The sequence below is a fragment of the Phodopus roborovskii genome, unplaced genomic scaffold (genome assembly GCF_943737965.1).
Source record: "Phodopus roborovskii unplaced genomic scaffold, PHOROB, whole genome shotgun sequence".
NCBI lineage: Eukaryota > Metazoa > Chordata > Mammalia > Rodentia > Cricetidae > Phodopus > Phodopus roborovskii.
Genome location: NW_026126412.1, coordinates 1,695,728 through 1,714,351, shown reverse-complemented (window position 1 = coordinate 1,714,351; position 18,624 = coordinate 1,695,728). Strand labels below are relative to the sequence as shown.

The 18,624-nt window shown below is 38.7% G+C and overlaps 1 protein-coding gene across 10 annotated transcripts in view; it reads left to right on the top strand.

Moving 5' to 3' along the window:
* The window catches only part of Cast (calpastatin), a 97,567-nt gene that overhangs the window by 25,658 nt on the left and 53,285 nt on the right, over window positions 1–18,624 (top strand). For 5 of the 10 annotated variants that reach the window (XM_051182743.1, XM_051182744.1, XM_051182742.1 and 2 more), the window contains exon 3: window positions 2,877–2,948. The exons of 3 other annotated variants lie outside the window; for them this stretch is intronic. In XM_051182743.1, the coding sequence (XP_051038700.1) occupies window positions 2,877–2,948 (72 nt within the window). Of the gene's footprint in view, window positions 1–2,876; window positions 2,949–8,074; window positions 8,220–18,624 lie in introns of those variants that run through there. 2 more of the 10 variants (XM_051182752.1, XM_051182751.1) reach the window with 1 other exon arrangement.

Genomic DNA, 18,624 nt, shown 5'->3' with positions numbered 1-18,624 from the left:
CTGGTGCTGGGGAATATTTCCGCCCTTTAAAAAGACATCTTTTCCCTGGATATTGTTTTCAAATAATGTTTTCTTGTTGCAATACAATATTTCTTATCATTTAATGAAGTGACTACTAAGTATGGAACTGGTTTAACAAACACACCAAAACCTACATATTTTAGCAAGAGCATATAAATCATTTTCCACCAAGTCTAATATGCTGTTAATTAAAATGCATGGGTTAAAAACAAATAAGAAAATAAAATGTGGAAATCTGGTCAATGCTATTTCATCTTGATTTTAGGGTGTGTCATGCTTAGAGGTATGAAACAAGGGATGAGTGACTTCAGAACAATAAAATTCAACAATAATCTTAGATAATTTCTGTTGTTAACATAATTTGAAAGCCATTTCCCACTGCCTTCGTATCATAAAACACTTTTATCTCCTCTCTCAGTAATTTTCACTAAGATTAATACCATTTGCTCCTGTGTTTACCCAGATACAGATCTGAGTAACTTTGGCAGTTTCCATTACTACTTGTATGCAAGGAAGATAAGCACTGTTTTATTTTACCTTTGAGGATAGCCAGATAGTGTGTTAGTTTCTTAAGACAGTTAAACAAACAGGATTCCTACCCCATTTTAGCAGTTACTTGAGCATACTGGCTTCCAAGTTAAACCTTTGAAAGTTTCAGTAGTCATACAGACACAAAAGTTTGTATACTCAAAACTGTCACCTATAACATCAGACGTGTCAGCATCCCACCCACTTGAAGACTATGGGGCTGATTTCTGCATGAATTTATTGCAATAGTGATTAACTCCAAGTCACCAACAATGCAACAGTGTCTCGTTAAAGAAAGAAATAGAAGAACTTCTTGAAGTCATTTAACCAGGAGTGGTCCAGATTTGAATTTTTCTCTCTGTGTCTCTGTCTTCCATCTTCTATCTGTCATATGAGCCTGAATCTGTGCCTACCAAGACTATCTTATGAATCTGTGTCTGTGTGTTCTGTCTCTGTGTGTCTTTCCCTATGTTTATTTGTGTGTTTCTAGCCCTAGCAAAGGGCTTTTGTCTGTATTTATTGAACAGCACAGTATCCCACAGAGGAAGGAACAGGATACTTCAGGGAAATCTTTAACAGAATTTTACAAGGGACTAAGTCATTGGATTCAACTGATCCCTACTGACCCAAACAGTAGACAGTACTACAAGCATCATTGTTCATCAGTGATATCCATAAACATTGTGTTTAGCCTTTATGGTAGATTTTAAGCAGTTGCTTTCAACCTATATACTTGCTGCTTTCAGCAATTGACACACATGCATTACTCTGGTCAACGCATGGAAGAATACATAATTTCATATTACACCTATGCCTTAGCTTGGGTTGTTTAAGTTGATTACCTGGAAATTCAAGGCAAGTAAGGTTGGTTGTTACATTGTACTCTCAAAGACAAAGTACACAATAGGATAGCACTATTTAGTCTTAAGTGACCTTAAGGTGACCTCTGGTTGTGAGGTCCAATCTCTTAGAATGTAAGAGGTATTTTCATAATAGTGTATTGTCACAATATCCAACCCTTCCTTGGGATTTATTAAAATTCTTGGATTGTTTGGGTTATACATTTCATAAATTTGGAAATATTTTGGCCATATTTTCTTTAAGTATTTGTTTCAACTTCCTTGGAAGTTGAGGGTTACATGCGAACTCACAGCTTGACTTTCCCACACTAACACTCACATGCTCATTGTAACTTTCACCTGGCCCTTTTGTTACCTGGGGTCTTTGGGATATTTTCTGTTGCCATGTCTCCAAGTCTTTTCTTCTGCAATATCTAAGCAGTTCTTAACTGTGCTTGCTTTAGTTTTCATCACAGGAACTGTGCTTTTTACTTGTAGATACTTGGCTATTATCTTTATTATACTCTCCAAGTCTTCCTTAACATCGTTGAACCATTCTTATTTCAGAATGGTCATAGATTCACAGGAAGTTGAAATTTGGCATGCAGTGGTCCCTTGAACACTCCAGCAGCATAGGTGTTGATTATTATATCCGTATTTATTATATATTGATATTGATGATATATCTATAGTATAACATCAATCCTAGGGAATTGATATTTATACATTATGTATACATAGTTCTGGCCATGTTATTATATGTATAGATCTGTACGGCTAGCACTGCAATCAAGACACTGGTGTAGAACACAAGACACCTGCTCTTGAAACACTATATGGAAAATAATGCTGTATTTCATTTTGTCTGTGCATGTCTTATAACTTTTTATTACATTCCAGATATGTATCAATATGTCTTGTTTATACATCTTTCTTCCTATGGTATTTATCTCAGAATGTTCTTCCATTTGTTGGTGGCAGGAGTATGTATTTGGTACAAAATAATTATTTAATATTCCTAAGTCCTATGTATACTGTTTTCAGTTTCTTGGTGTTGTAGTAGTTCATCTTTTAATAGAAAGGTTCTTGCTTTTATTTTTATAAGACAATGTTTTCTAGGTATAATTATATTTTTGAGATCTACTACTAAAGCACCCTCCATTACTCGTGTTCTATTGACCCATAAAAAAGGAGGTAGCCACTACACAGGGAGTGAAATTTTTGGAAGGGCTTCAGTTCATATGATAACTGCTCAGGTGAAGACTTTTGTGAAAATTGCTTTCCTCTGCATTATTTATGAACTCTTCAGGCAACATTGTGAAAATTACAAATGACTGTTTGCTTTGTGTGTGTCTCTCTCTCTCTCTGTGTGTGTGTGTGTAGTGTATTAATCTGACTATTTTTTACTAAAGTGTTTGTAGTAGTGTGTTAATTTGCACACTGTTAAGGTGTTCTCTCCCACTGAAGTTAATATTTTCTGTTTCCAAGAAAAAAGCAGCAAGGTTGGGGAGCAGTCAGCCTTCCAGAGCCCATGCTGGTGGAGCTGCCACAGCCACCAAGGTAGGTTATTTCTGAATTCAGGAAAGCCTTTGATCCTCTCTGCTCTACAAGGAAGGCATCAGTCAGTGGGATACAGAGGGAAAGGAATCAGCGTTTGTGCGCGCGCGTGCACGCGTGCGCACACACACACACACACACACACACACACACACACACACACACACGAGGACCCCAGTGAGCCTTGTTCCTTTCTCTAGCAAGGCTGCACCTCCTAAAACATCACCAGCAATTGGAGAGGTAGTGTTCAAGTACCAGGGGCCACAGGAGGCATTGTCATTCAAAGGCCACATAGGCACTTGCTTATTTGTTTAGTTTCTGATTGAAAGGGCATGACACATGAAAACTTATTGAATATCTGTGTTGGGAGGGTGGATGTATCTTCTTTCAAAAATTCTATTTATGTGTGTGTTAGCTCCTGTGTGAGCTTTTGTGCACTATCCATGTGCAGGTGCCCTCTGAGGCAAGAGGTGTTGGAACCCCGGAACTGAAGTTGCAAGCAGTTCTGAGCTGACCTAAGTGGAAAAATAACCCAGCTCCCCTTCAAAACCAATAAGTGCTCTTACCCACTGAGCCATCTCTCCAGTCCTGGATTTAGCTACTTTGAATGATTTAAAACTTACTAAAATTATTTATGTTATAGTTATTGATGCCATATAATGTCTTCAATAGGTATTATGATAATAAGTATCTGTAGACAGTCTTAGGCTTTTGCATATACTGTGAGTGAAATATAGTTCTGTTCTCCTGATTCTTCAGAAATGATTCAAATATCTCTCATAAGCATTAATCACATCAGGTTCTCTGCTAAGTGTTGTGTGTAATTATGTTATAAACCCTCTCATAGCCTTATATTTTTTATTCGTCTATTCCTCAGGAAGCAATGGCTCAGAGAGCTTAGGTAATTTTGATGAGCTCTCCCAACAAATAAGATGGAGGTAGGATTGACCTAGGTTTCCTGAATGGTCCTTGATAATGATAGATTCCATAAACTCTGAGTAATTCTTGTAGTATTAACACCTTTGAGCTTTTCAATGTATAAAAGAATCACAGAGACATCAACTTTCAAGTTCAGAAAGAAAAAAAAATTTCTGTTGATTCTATTGCAACTCCCAGTTATGTACAAGATTATCCAAAACTATACTATTTCTGAATTATCTGCACACTATTTTATTTAAATACACTTTCTTTGAAACTGATGATTGCCTCATGAAGTCTGTTGACTTTTAAATTTATGCCATTTGTTTGATGAATGGTTGATACTTTAGTGTGTCCAGAGTCCTTAAGGTACTCAACCCAAGCCTCCGTGAAAAGATATTGGGCCTGTGAAATTAGGCTGGGGCCAGTAAAACCCAAATTTAAGGTCTTGAGTGTATCTATAGACTTTTTCAAATCTCAATTTTACCAGCCAGTAAAAATGGAAAAGAACACTGAGAGACTGTAACTCTTAAATACAGAGATGCTTTGCTGTTTTAGAGCTACACTGTTTTAGTCTTTGTTGCTGATGTTGGGGACTGGTGCTCACTCAAGAGGTACTTCTTCCAAAGTGTAACAGTCCGAAGTCTGGATTTCCTCTTTGCCATGTATTTCATTAGTATAACTGAGCTCATCAGAAGGTGAATAGGATTTCTTGTAATGGCTGCAAAGCTGAAAATGAATTGAAACTTATGAAGCATGGTACCCTGGACTGCACAGCTGCCAACTCCCAGGAAAACTGCTCTGTGTTTCCTCTGGGCAGTCCTCATTGTTTGTTGGTAAGGTACTGCTGAAGATTTTCCAAGTCTTAACTATTATGTAATTTGGGGCTATATTTAACTTACATATAAATTATGCCTTTCAAATATGATCTGATTCATTTGCAAATCCATGTACACAGTAAAAGTTAGTGAAGTCATTTGTAGGTCTCAAAATTACTATTAACTGAAACTGTTGAATGTTCAGTTTCTGCCTACTCCAAAACAGAATTTGTCCCAACAAAGTGAGTGATTATAAGCAATATCTGCCATGTAATTATAGGTGTAAAAGATCCAAAACTCTTGTAATCTGTATGTATCTACTCAAAATAGTTACTGTAAAATGTTATGCACCTAAAATTCAATTGTTAATAAATTAATAATGAACATTGATGAAATTTCAGGCATTATATAGACTGAATTGAATCAATATGATAATAATTGTTGTACATAATTTTTCATTCAGTTTTATTGCTGGAAGAGTTCTGAAAACTATTTTGACCATCAGGATAGCTTGTATGGAATGTCTCAGTAGAACAACAGGCTATTAGGATTTAGTAGTCAAAGTTATTTCTGATTAGAATCCACCCTGTCTAGTTTAGAATAGAAAGGAATTTCTTCAGGGACAATAAGCAGCTCATAGGCAACTCACAAGAATCCAGTAGAAGGGGACTCAAGCTTTGCTGCCTGGAATATTGTACAACTGCCCATGTAGCTTCTCTGACTAAATCCTGCCACAACTACAGCTCAGAATTTAGCTCCATTAGGACCAATACCAGAAACTGTTATTGTCAAATCCTTTCTGTGGAATTGCTGTCCTTATGGTTAGAAGCTTCCTCATATTGCTCATCTCCAAGCTCATCTTAACAACAAAAGAATTTATTTTTATTTATGTGAATGTATATGGCTATATGTGGGTATATGTCAGGTGAGTAGATGCCCTCAGAATCCAGAAGAAGGTGTTGGATCCTCTGGACCTAGTGCTTTAGGCAATGGTAAATTGCCTGGGGTGGGTACTAGCAACTGAAACTAGGGTGTCCCAGAAGAGCAGCAAGCACTCTTAACCTTAGCCTTCTCTCTGAATTCTCCAAGTATAGCACATTTGACTGGCCAATGTAACTAACATGTCCTAATCTTTCTACAACAGACTATGGACATATATTTTCTATGTTCTAGTTTGGTGAGATATGCTGTTGAAATGAAAAATTGGAAATATGCTAAAGGTGTTTGCTTGTGCCAATAGCTGTCAACTGGCAAGGACCCACTAAAGACTGAGAGACAGTAGAACTCTCTAGCTGAACAGTGAGGTCACTGACAATTTGTTCTTCAGCAGCAACTTACCTATAAGCAGAAGAAGCTGCCAGCACATTTTCCTCAATCTGAAAGGAAGAAGATCCACAAAAAGCAAGCAGCCATCTGGAAATGCTTTGTGCATGGACCATGTTCTCTTAACTTTGGTATCACAAATGTCTAAAGTTCTTGTTTTTCTTCCTCATAATCTGCGCCAGGAGCTGGATTAATTCTGACATTCAAATTATAATCCCCCAGATACTTTGAATCGTGTGGTTTGTGAGACAACCCTGGTAGATAGGAAACATTTTTATTTTAATAATCATACATATACTTTAATGTACTGTCAAGTGGCACAACTCATAATCATATCAACACTTTTGCTTAAGACAAGGCTAGATTCTGAGTTTAAATGGAAATCTATTTTAAAATTTGTAATCATAATATAATTGTAGCCAATTTAAAAATACTATATAGGTAAGGTATAAGTAACCAACATTTGGCAATGTATTCCTGATGGTAACCCTCATGTTATTTTAACTACAATTGGATCATTGGGAATTATTAAAATGAGATTTCTGATTAAAGAAGTCTGGAGTGAGGCTCACGTCCTGGTTTTCTAACAAGCTCCCAGCTCTTTAACTACCCTGGGTTAGATTACTAGTGTACCAATGGAGAATTTGACCAAAATGAACATGCTCAGCTTTGAAGTTAAATAATTGATTTCCGAGCTGGTCCTAGTATTTAAGTATTGAATAGGCATCACCAGGCAAAGAAAACATCATATGATCTGAAAACCACACTCAGAGGACAACCCTTAGAGAGCACCAGTGACTGGCAAGGGAGGCACTGAGGGACATCCTTGTTCATTTCTGAGGTTGGGAGCCCCTTTCTCCCTGGATAAGGATCGCTGGAAAGTTTACTCCTAACCCTGTGGTTACTATTCTGAGGCCTCTAGAGCGCAGAACCCCTCCCCCACCTTTCATTGAAGAAGTCACAGCTGCCTAATGCCAGGAGCTAGGAGCCAGGGCTCATACCTACTGGAGTATGTTCCAACCAAGTCTGTGCTATTTTCGTCAGGAGGAAAATAATTCAGTGGAAACGAGGAGAACTGAAGTACCTAACTTCTCCCAAAGAAAGGACAATTCTAGCAATCAACAAGACATAAAATCTAAGTTATATTTCCATTAAGAAGAATTCTAACGAGGGATTTGTGGGGATTATAAAACAGCAGAGTTGGGCATTGTGTAACTTCATAGGCTTAGAAAGTGGAAACAAGTCCATTGTGCAAACACCCTGAGTGGGAAGGCGGAGGGTGGCACCTGCCCTGACTGACAATGGGATGTGGAGAATACAACAGTTGAAGGGAGAGCTCCCCTCTGTCAGTGACTCCCCAATCACCACCCGTGTTGGCTGAATACAGCACTGAATCTTTGCTCAGCTGTCGTTGTCTCAGCTGGGTGTGAAGCCTCTATTCCCCAAACGCAGGTCACCATCACCCCTTTCCAACCAAGGACCTGGGTGATTATCCTTGTTGGTGTGTGGCTTTAGGAAAACTTGGATTTCCATATGTCTTTTAAAATATGGCAACTAACTCTATAACTTGGCCTTCTCCTCAGAGTGTTGCCTTAATTAATTTATTTATCAACCTAGAATAGCAGTATTGAGTCCTGAATTTACATATTTTATTCGATAGTTTCAAATCTATCCTTTGAAATTTTCAATCATGAAATAGTATAATGTACAATGATTTAGTACATTTAGAATTCTGTTAGACTGGTCTTTTAAAAAAAATCCAGTATGCAGTTTTAGGGGTGTGTATAACCCAGGATTAACTTCATGGCTTCAAAGGGCTATTTAGGGAGTGCACTGGCAGAAGGTCGCTAACCCTTGCTGCTTATTTTGTTAGTCAAAAAAAAAAAAGGACACCCTGGAGCATTAGACCTGCCATCCCCTGCTGTGGACAATACATAGAGCACATAGGACATGTAGCCTGCATCACAGGCTGTGGGCTCAGTTAACCAGCCTGGAGATGCCAAGAACCACTAGGAACCTCAGCCTGGGTGAATCAGGTTCAGGGCGGGCATGCTGCGGGGGTGGGCGGGAGCACCGGCAGGCCCCGCCCCTCCCTGTGAGTCACTCTGAGGTTTCAGTTTGGGCTGGGAACTGAAAGGCAGAGGTTGAGTTTCAACCCGAATGCAATCACCCTCCAACCCAAGCTGAGGTCTCCGGCCACGGCGCCACGCTCAGAGTGAGTACTGATTTGGGTCGCTTTGATCCAGAGCCCTGTCTGCCTTTTGCAGGCTCTAAGCGTGCCTGGGCCAGGACCCCGCCGCCCGCCGACTCGTTCTTTTACTGTTGTCATGAAGGAAGCTAACATTTCTCTCCAGATGGGCTCTAACTTTGAAGGAGTTTGTCCTCCACCTTTACTGTCTGGAGCTCTCTTACTGGCCTTACAGCTGCGAGTTTATCTGCTGACAGGACATGGAGGATTACAAAACAGGGTTTTCGTCCCCTGGACATCATGTTGAAAAGAACAGCAGCAGCTATCTAATGATTTGGCTGGACACTTTCTGGTCTCTAGCATTAGAAGCACCCCACCCCACTCTGGAGGCCTGTGCCCATCCCCCCCCCCCAAGCCTCCCAGTCTATGATCTCTGTTTCAGAGAATGAGCTCACTGTGTATGACCTTTCTGTGTACCTGACACATACTGGGTGTGGTGGGGCAATTGCTCTAACATGGTTTAGCTATGTTTCCCTGAACACAACCACGACTGTGGAAGGATAACATCACTGATTTGAAACTTCACCTCTTTCAAGAACACGGTGCCTTAGAGATTTCAGGATATCTTCTGAAGTCTTAGGGCCCCACATTCTCCAGTTGTTTACTCTGAGAAACAAGTTCATTACTCCTATTGTGTATGCACCCAGTGAAAATGAGGCAGAGAGTTTGTGCAGCTTCCCGCATTCAGAGGGACCTGGGAGCCAGGCGTCTTTATGAACCCACCACCTGTGCAGAAGTGCTTATTCAGCTCTGGAAGGTTCTTGCTTGTCAAAATGTTTTTCTAAAGCAAATTTCTGCATTGCAGAGCAGCTCAATAAGGAGTGGCATGTACTGCTCAAAGGCAAAAAGTGTATTCCTTGACCAAGAGCTGATCATTTGATTGTGGGAATGAATTTGATTTTTCAGTATCTGAAAGTACTATTAAGTTTCATGGGGATGTGGTAAGGGGTTATACTTGGGCTCTTAAAAGCATAAAGGACTGAAATGAAGTGTCAAGGGTTAGCAAATTCATTCAAACTAGAAAACTCACATTGGAGACTGATAGAGAAGGAGAGATGGCCTTTGGGGTGAGGTGTGTGTGTGTGTGTGTGTGTGTGTGTGGACTACTTTTTTGTCTGTTACAAACTTGTGCTCTGCATGCTGTGAGACGTGTTTATGAAGCAGTCATTCCTATACTGTCTGTGTTGCAGCTCAGTTGTTTGAGTGCATGAAAGGAGTTGATTACATAGAATTAGTCTCCACTGATTTGTTTCATCGCCTCTAATCTTGGGAGAACTGGACAAGAATCTATCTCCCCCATGAAAATATAAGAGGTGTAGTATAGAACAATAATTTAGAAGAACAAAACCAATAAGAAAACCAACAAAAATGCTGTAACTAGTTTGAGCTAGTGTCTTAAAACTGGTCAGGCATTAGTCTTCCTGTTGATGATTTATAAAAATGGCTGTATCTCTTAAGTCCTTACAACTTTTTAGGTAGAAGTACCTCTTGTCTCAAATATGAAATGCCTGATGAATCTAGACTTTTATTCCTGCAGCCACAAATATCTTCTCTCTTTTTATAGCTTGCAGTTAGAGATGATGTGACTATGAAATATATGTATTTGCATCCTTCTGTTTGGCCTGAGAACAGCGTATTTTCTCAATATGCTGCATTAATAATAGGACTTATGAGGAAGCACAGTTGTTCTTCATAAACAATTCTATGTCCCTCTGTGAATAGCTAGAAGGAAAGCATGTAAGCTACCCGCTGATTTTTAACAGACTTTTTTTTTTTTTTTTTTTTTTTTTTTTGCACTTTGTGTGACAGTTCTGAGTTATTGTGTTACTTTCATATTACAATATCTAGAACTTGATGGCTTCTGAGTGAGTCTGTCTGAACATTAGGTATTTGTGTGACAACGATACTCATGCTAGTAGCAACGAGGCATTGCTTTGTTCATGCGCAGTAACATCCTATTGTCTGCACTAAATAGCAATAAGTCATTTTAAAGTAACTGCAATCGGCCCTGTGAAAATATGCTAGCTTAATTTGTACTGATACAATATCAATAGTCATGGCTAAATTTATTTTAAAAATACTGTTCTGGCCTACACTGAGTATTGATATAACATGGTTATGGTGTAGATATAAAATATTTCTATTCTATCCATTTTAAAGATTAGAAAAGTAATATCCATACCCATTTGTTATTTCCTATGAATATTCAACAGCTTTCTGCAAAATGCTTCCCATACATTGAGTCTTAATGTATGGAAGTTATTACACAATCCAGTCTCATTTGGCTGCAGTGAACTTGGTTTTCAGAATTTAAAGTTTACTCTCCTGTGAGCCTGCCAAAGACACAAGCTTGTCTTTGAACCTCCACATCATCCACCACAATGCCTTCCACAACACACTTACTCAGTAAATATTGCATTAAATGGGTTGCAAAGATATATTGGTTTTATTTTAATATGAACAGAACCCCATGATGCTGTTGCATTAATATCTGTTCCTTACTTTTATTTTTTATGTAATATACTCTTAAACTTTAGTCAGAAAACGAATATGTTGTTTCAAAAACTATTTACAACTTCTAGAGAAAAATAATGTATGTTGCTTTACCATTTCTTTCTAACCCAAAGCAAGTCTTTACATTAATGCAACAGTGTCCAGGGACACTGTTCATATTAAATTAAAACTAATCTGGCTAATTCTAAAACCCCCTAGTGAGATGTCCTTGACTATTTTCCCCTGTGTATGGACTGGGCTTCCGTGCATTGTCATTTTGTCCTGGGGCTTTCCACAGGTAAGCTGGAAACCTCTAAGCAGCAGTTCAAATTGGCTTTGAGAGTTCCTTTCTCCAGCTGTTTGTGTGTTGTTTGTTGCTTTTCTAATTATTCCTTGCCAAGAACACCAAGGTGTAAATCAGGAGAGGCAAGCTCTGGGCAGCTAGAGCCACCCAGTCTGGAATCCCATGCTTTTCTTATCTCCAGTGACACTTTTGTTTCAGTCTAGTTTCTGATTTCACATTTGGCATCTAGCATTTGGAGGATGTATGCCTTTAGCTAGATAAGAAGAATCCCATACAGTTTTGCTTACTTGGAAAATCATTTGCTTACCTCGTTTCACACAAATGGTTCACACCTATTCATTACAAAGTTTTTAGTATTTAGAGTTGGTAGTAGCTGTATGTTTTATTACCAGTCCCTTGGAAATACTCTTTTAGGTTTGGGCTTTTTAAATAGTATATGTATGTATATGTATATGTATGTATATGTATGTGGGTGGGGTGTGGACTGGTGCATGTGAGTATGGTTGCCATGGAGACCACAGGCATCAGATCACAGATGAACTTATAGATTGTTGTATGCTGCAGTACCTGGTATTATACCTGAACATGGGTCTTCTTCATGCTCTTAACCAGTGAGCTACCTCTCCAGCCCCTGCAATACTCTTAAAATCATAAAAATTAAAACTATAACTTGGAGCCCACACGCGCTGGTGTGTACCTTTAATCCAGGCACACTTGGGAGGCAGAGGCAGGCAGATATCTGTGAGTTCAAGGCCAGTCTGGTCTGTATAATGAGTTCCAGAACAACTAGAGCTATGTAGTGAGACCCTGTTTCAAAAAATAAAATAAAATTTAAAAACTGTTGTGTGCATGGCCCTTGTCAATTAGAGTTCAGGAAGTATGAAAGTCTGTTAGGGAAACCGTTGTGTTCTATACAACAAGCACTTATAAGACATGGCTAGGAGAACTGTTGCAAGCTGGATTACACTGCAAGTTGTAAGTCAGTCAAGGCTGCATAGTGAGAATCTGTCTTTGAAAATATTATTGAATATTTAGATTTATTTTGGGAGAGGTATTTAGGTTATGGAAGGATCCATATCTTCTTTTATGAATTCACTGAGTTAATTTGCCTCTGTTCTGTAGGCTCCATGGTCAATGCATATTGGTTATGAGTCATTTGTGAGATGAATGGCGAAGGGAACATTGATAAGAGACTTTCTGATGGATATCAAAAGAGTGAAGATTGTAACTATGTCTAACAAAGGTCTCCTTAGACACAAGTCTGTGCTTTAGCAATTGGGATCTCCTCAGAGAAGAGGAGGCCTTCAAACAGAGAATGTGGGCCAGAGGGAGGTTCTAGATTAGCCGTGACACTGTGCCCTCCCAGTTTCATGCTGGGGATACCATGCAGCTTCTTGCAATGGACTGAGGCAGTGCTTCATCAAGTGTGGGATGTATCTGCATTAAAGTCCCATGGGGTAAATTTTGTTTAAATTTCTCCTGAGAAATTTCTCAAGCCTTGTCTCTGGCCACCCAACCAGGTTCACTGAATGATGAGTTCTTAACATTTCTCAAGAGTTTGGTGACCACTATTCTCAGTAGTGGGTGAGGCTATAATGATCCCACCTGGAAGCAGCCTTCTAGCCTTCCCAGCACAGCAAAACATCAGAGTCAGAGTTAGAGTTCTGGATCACATAGAAGGCAGCCTCTGGACTGAAGTAAGGCCACTTAGAATGCCATCACACTGCCTGAACTCTGTAATCGAATGAGGTTCCTCGTACACGGGACTCATGTGACCAGACCTAATGATGCTTTCAAGGACATCTTTAACAGTTGCTGGGGAAAGCGTGAGAGAACTGTGGAATGCATGTTCCTCCCAGAAGTCGGAAGTTCAGCTTCCCGCTTAGTCTGCTTTGTTGTCAGCTCTATTGGGATGGAGCCAGAGAAAGTTGCAGAAAATAAAAGTATTAGTCCATGATTGAGTCAGGGGAGGAATAGAAGACAGGAGAGAGAGAGAGAGAGAGAGAGAGAGAGAGAGAGAGAGAGAGAGAGAGAGACTATAAGAGAGGGAGCCATATAGGTTTGAAGAAAAAACTGAACCTAAATAAAGGTCTAGAGACCTACAAGACTGACTCCAGCTAACAATTTGAGCAACAGTGGAAAGGCTACCATAAATGCCCTTCCCTGATAGTGAGATCAACAACTAACTTATCCACCATCATGGAGCCCTTATCTAGTACCTGTTGGAAACAGAAGCAAACACCCATAACTAAACACTGAGTCGAACTAGAATCCAGATGCAGAGAGAGAGGACAAGACCAGGCTGCAGAAACACATAGAGACAGCTGACCTGAACAAGGAGGAACTAATGGGCCCCCAGACTGATAGCTGGGAATTCAGCATGGGACTGACTCAGACCCCCTGAACATGGGTCTCAGCTAGATGGCCTGAGCAGTCTAAGGGAGCTCAGACAGTGGAACCAGGATGTATTCCTGGTGCACAAAAGGACCTTGCGGGCACATCCCCCATGCAGGGATACTGCCTTAACCTAGAGACAGGAGAGAAGTTCTAGTCCCTACTTCAAATGACTTGACAGATTTAGATGACCCCTCCTGGATGGCATAACCCTACATGTGGAGTGGTGGGGGGATGGGAGGGGAAGGTGGTTGGGGCGCATGTGAGGGGTGGAGAGAGGGAAAGAGGGAGGAAGAGGGAACTGGGATCGATATGTAAAAGAAAAAGAAAAAAAAAGTACATCAAGTATGGAAGATAGAATTAGATTTGTGATATTTCTTCTCTTTTGATAAAATTACAATGCTGCCCAGGTTCACTAAAGCTGGTTTCATGCTCCCTAGCCAGAGCACAGATGGTCTCCAAGATTTCTTCTAGCTCTAACATTTTGTAGTTCTAAATGTAAATGAATGCAGTTTTTTTTTTTTTTTTTTTTTTTTTTTTTTTTGTGAAAATGAATGTAGTTACCACAGGAGCTGCTGTCCTGTTTGCAAAGAAAAAAAAAATATTAGTCCATTTTCCAGTTAGATGTCCTTTTTCTGTGTTGCACATATGAACAGGGAAAATACAATCTGTTTTATATAACTCAGTTTCAAAGGCTAGCAATCATTAGTCACATACTATAATCTTCTAGAGTTGTACCTGATGGGAGATGCCATTCTGTAAATATGTCTCTCTTAATGAGTAAAGCACTGTTGACAAATAGGAAGGCAAGATAGGTAGGACTAGAGACAAGGAGGATTCTGGGAGATTAGTTAGGATCACGATGTAGAGACTTGAGAAGAAGGTCCAGACCCTCTCTCCAGTAAGATAAGACCACGTGGAAACACTTAGATTAATAGAAATGGGTTAGTATTTAAGGCAGAGATAGCCAATAAGAAACGCTAGTAACAGGCTAACAGCTTTGTATCTAATACAGCGTCTCTGTGTGTTATTTGGGGCTGACGCTGCTCTGGGACCATGCTGATAGGAAAAACTTCTCGTAATGTACCTTTTTTATGAGACACAATTTCAAAGATGTATTCAGCTCAGAGGGCTAAGTCTACAACAAGGAATTGAAACTCATGACCACAATTTATACTGTCCATAACTGTGACTTCTCTTTACTATTCTCCATCTCTTTCTCTCTGCTGTAGTTAGATTAATATTTGCAGCTGTCTCTTCCACTCACTTACATCCCTGTTCAGGTATGCATAATTCATATTTTTATCTATGAATGACGTGACATTTTCATTTCTTTGTCTCTAAACTTTAAAAAAATGTAAAGTATGCCTCAGATTACTTATTTGTCTGTAGCTCTTGAACATCATTTCCCCAGAGTTTGCACCTGTTTATTTTCACTAATAGTGTGTTCTTTTCCCATGGCATTTGAAGCATAGGACTTGAAACTTTTCTTCAGGGAAGAATTGTTTTCCAGAAGTCTGTGCCCTTGTGTTGTAGACCTGTTTCATAAAACATCCTGCCTATGATCATTCAGGTGTGTGGATGCCTGTGCTTGAAACCCCTGTGCCACGTGGAAAGAGTGATTTGATTTCTGAATGTTCAATGGCATGGGTGTGACTTTCCTCTTTGTCATAGTATGTTTTTAAATTCATGGTTGCATCCAGAGAAAAAGTCCATTGCTGTTGTCCAGGGCAGGAGATGTTAGGGTGGTATTGCTCAATATATGCTTGTGGATAATCTGTTCTTTTATTTCCCAGTTTTATGTCACAAACTCTACACGAGGCCTGTAGCCAGGATGGCTTGCATCTTGAGATACTGGTTCCCAGTTCCAACTATTGGGTCTGTTTCTGACATCACTGTGAGCCAGTATCTTCCAGTGTGCTCAGCGGAGATCTCCAACAGCTCCTCGCCTAACTGATTCACATAACATTTCATTTATTCTTCTCAGTATTTGTACATTCACAATTTAGACATTTTAATATACCTAATTCTAATACTACTACTAATAATACATAAAGACATATTTATAAATAATGAACCAGAGTCCCAGAGAGTTTAACATGTGCCAACTCAGAAAGTAATATTTGATTTGATTCTGGCTATTGTTAGTGACTAATCTTACAAAGTCCTATACTTAGGTTACTTATGTTGTATGCATAACTAAACATAATTTTTATCTAAATTCAAGTAAGCACTGGAAATCAATCTTATACTTTTATTATTGTGCCGATTATATTAAAGTATTGTCTGACTTTTTTTATAAATGTTTGTGTCTACTGATTGGAATTAGAAGACTACTGGTTAGTTTCGTGTCAACTTGATGCAGACCAAAGTCATTTGAAAGGAGTTAACCTCAATTGAGAAAATGCCCGCATAAGATCAGCAAACCTACGGGACATTTTTAAAACTAGTTATTGATGGGAGTGGGCCTTGGCTCATTGTGGCTGTTAACACCCCTGGCTGGTGGTTCTAGGTTCCGTAAGAAAGCAGAAAGAGCAAGCCAGTAAGTGCAACTCCATGGACTCTGCTTCAGTTCCTGTTTCCAGGTTCCTTCTTGGCCTCCCTCAATAGACTGTGACTTGGGATATGAAAGAAAAATAAACCCATTCCTCCCTAAGTTAGTTTTGGTCATGGTGTTTCACACAGAAATACTAACCCTAAGACAGACGATAATAGCTTAGTTAGGGCTTATTTAGATCCTTTACATAGACAGCATGAAAAAAAATGTTAGCTATCTTTGAATATAGAAAAATATTGTTAGTTAATAGTAGTATATATTAATAGTATTACAAATACTATTATATAGTAGAATTGGTAATAGTATGTAACAAAAATTCCCTTACTATATAGAAAATTATAAGACTTTTGCTCAAATTGAAAATAAGCATTATTTCCCCAGTTGCTTAATTCAATTTCAAATCAATCATACCTTAAAATATACTCTATCCCACTGCATTGCAGCCAGACCTGAAGTGTCGGGGGGTAAATTATCAATTAACTAGAAGGCACTGGCACTGTTATATGAAATAGGCACACAGCAGTTCGTGCAGTCAGGATTCAGAGTCAAAACCCCCAGATACTTTTCTCTACTGTCAGGATGACCCTTCAATATTTGTGAAAATTTAACTTGCTATCAGTGTATATTGTGAATTTCCAAGTATCACTTTATTTCATTCCTCATTTTCATTTTGGTCTTCTGAAAGTCAACTTGGATAAGAGAACCTTGCTATAATTTCAGCATTTTAACATTCTTATTAAGAACATGGTTCAGAATTAGACATTGTGATGCATAGCTATAATCCTGGCATTGCAAGGGCAGAGATAGTTTCTTTGAGAAAGGTAAACAAGATTAGTGTGTAACTTCTTAAAGCAATGGTAACTACAGGACTGCCTGCTATCCTGAAATAGCTTTGCTCACCAACTAAAGTAAATTTGTACTGTAAAAGCTTGACTTCATGACTTCTGTGGACTTACATAAGCTTATAGAATACATAGGTGATAGGACTTATTACCAGACACATGTAAGTATAGTAATCCACTCTCTGATATTCTTACCTTGTGTTGAGATCATACATCAGCTATTGTCCCAGTTGCTGGGCAACATTTGCATGTTTATTTTGATTACATCAGAGGCCAAAGTTTCATGTATACTCCACTGCCAAGAGACATTTGAGTTTTACATTCTATTGTTATCTTAAATATATTCACCTTTTTAATTTACCTCATAATGCATGACATTCTCAGCTGAACTGTCACTGCCCACTGCTCCCCCTATGTGATATTCGGATTGCCTCATTCTGGAGTAGTAGATCTACTACACTCTGAGCTGAGGATTGGCAGAATTTTCCCATATCCAAGTTTTACCCACGCTATTTTACAAATCTGGAATGCTTATTCTATTCCAGCATTTGTCTGCAGTTTCTGTAACCTCCCACTACTTCTAGTTTTTTAAGTGAAGGAATGGAATTTGTTATAGCAAAAATATTTATGGAGCTTGTGTTCAAACAAAGGCTCCATCACTTCCAAGACTTACTTTGCTCATTTATTAAATACTGATAATGACATTTGCCTCCTAAGTGTTGGTAGGGGTACCCTGAAATCAGGTATGTGAAACATTTGACCCAGTTCATAACAAGGGGAAGTTTCTGTAGCTCCTCACCTCCCTGTTGATTGCACTGCACTAAGCATGCAGTGAATAGAATCTCCTTCCTCTGTGAAGCCTTCCCTAATCATCTATGGAACCATCCTTAAGAAATTCAGCCTGACCTACTGGTCACCTATGATGTTTAATTCTACACTAGTACACTAGGCATTTTCATGATCAGCCTTGTTTTATACTATGTGCTGATGCATAAATGGCTTGCTAGCACACTATTGTGTTCTCTGAGACAGCTCAACTTCATTTATAAATGACCATTTGCTTATGTCATCAGTTTCATGTTTTATTATATTAAATAATACATGTTGTTTAGCAGAGCTTCTTAAACCTTTTCCACCCAAAACACTTTTTAATACATGACATTTTATACAACCCTAGATAGTAGGTATATAAAATATGTATAGAACTTGAACATTTGCTGATCATAGGAAATTTTATTTTTAAACAATTACTTGCTACATACACAATTTTACCATTAAAGATAAAAGTCAAAATGCAGATTGATAAGATGGACATGCTTACATATTTTTATATTAAGAATTAAGTTCTGATTGAACACTTGATACTGAAAGACATGCAGCATCTTCAGTATAGTCTGGAGTTGGTCAATATTTTGATTTTATTATTTTCAGAGTAGAAAATGCTATTTCACATAAATACATAGTACAAAATGGCAGAAGGATGTGGAGGACTATTTCAAAAATTATTGAAAATTCTGTCCTAATCCCAAGCCAAAATTCACTTAACTGTATTTTTGTGAAACTCAAGTCAGCAATTCAAAGAACAGTTTTAAAAACCCAAGCATATTACCACAATGCAATTCAAACTAATTCCATACTTACATGTTAAAGAATAATGAGAAGGAAATGTTATGTTTCTTTAAGATCAGGAAATGTGCGGGGCGGGGGGAGCACATCTTTAACCAAATCACTTAGGAGGCAGATTTGGGCAGATCTCTGTGAATTCAAGGCCAGCCTAGTCTA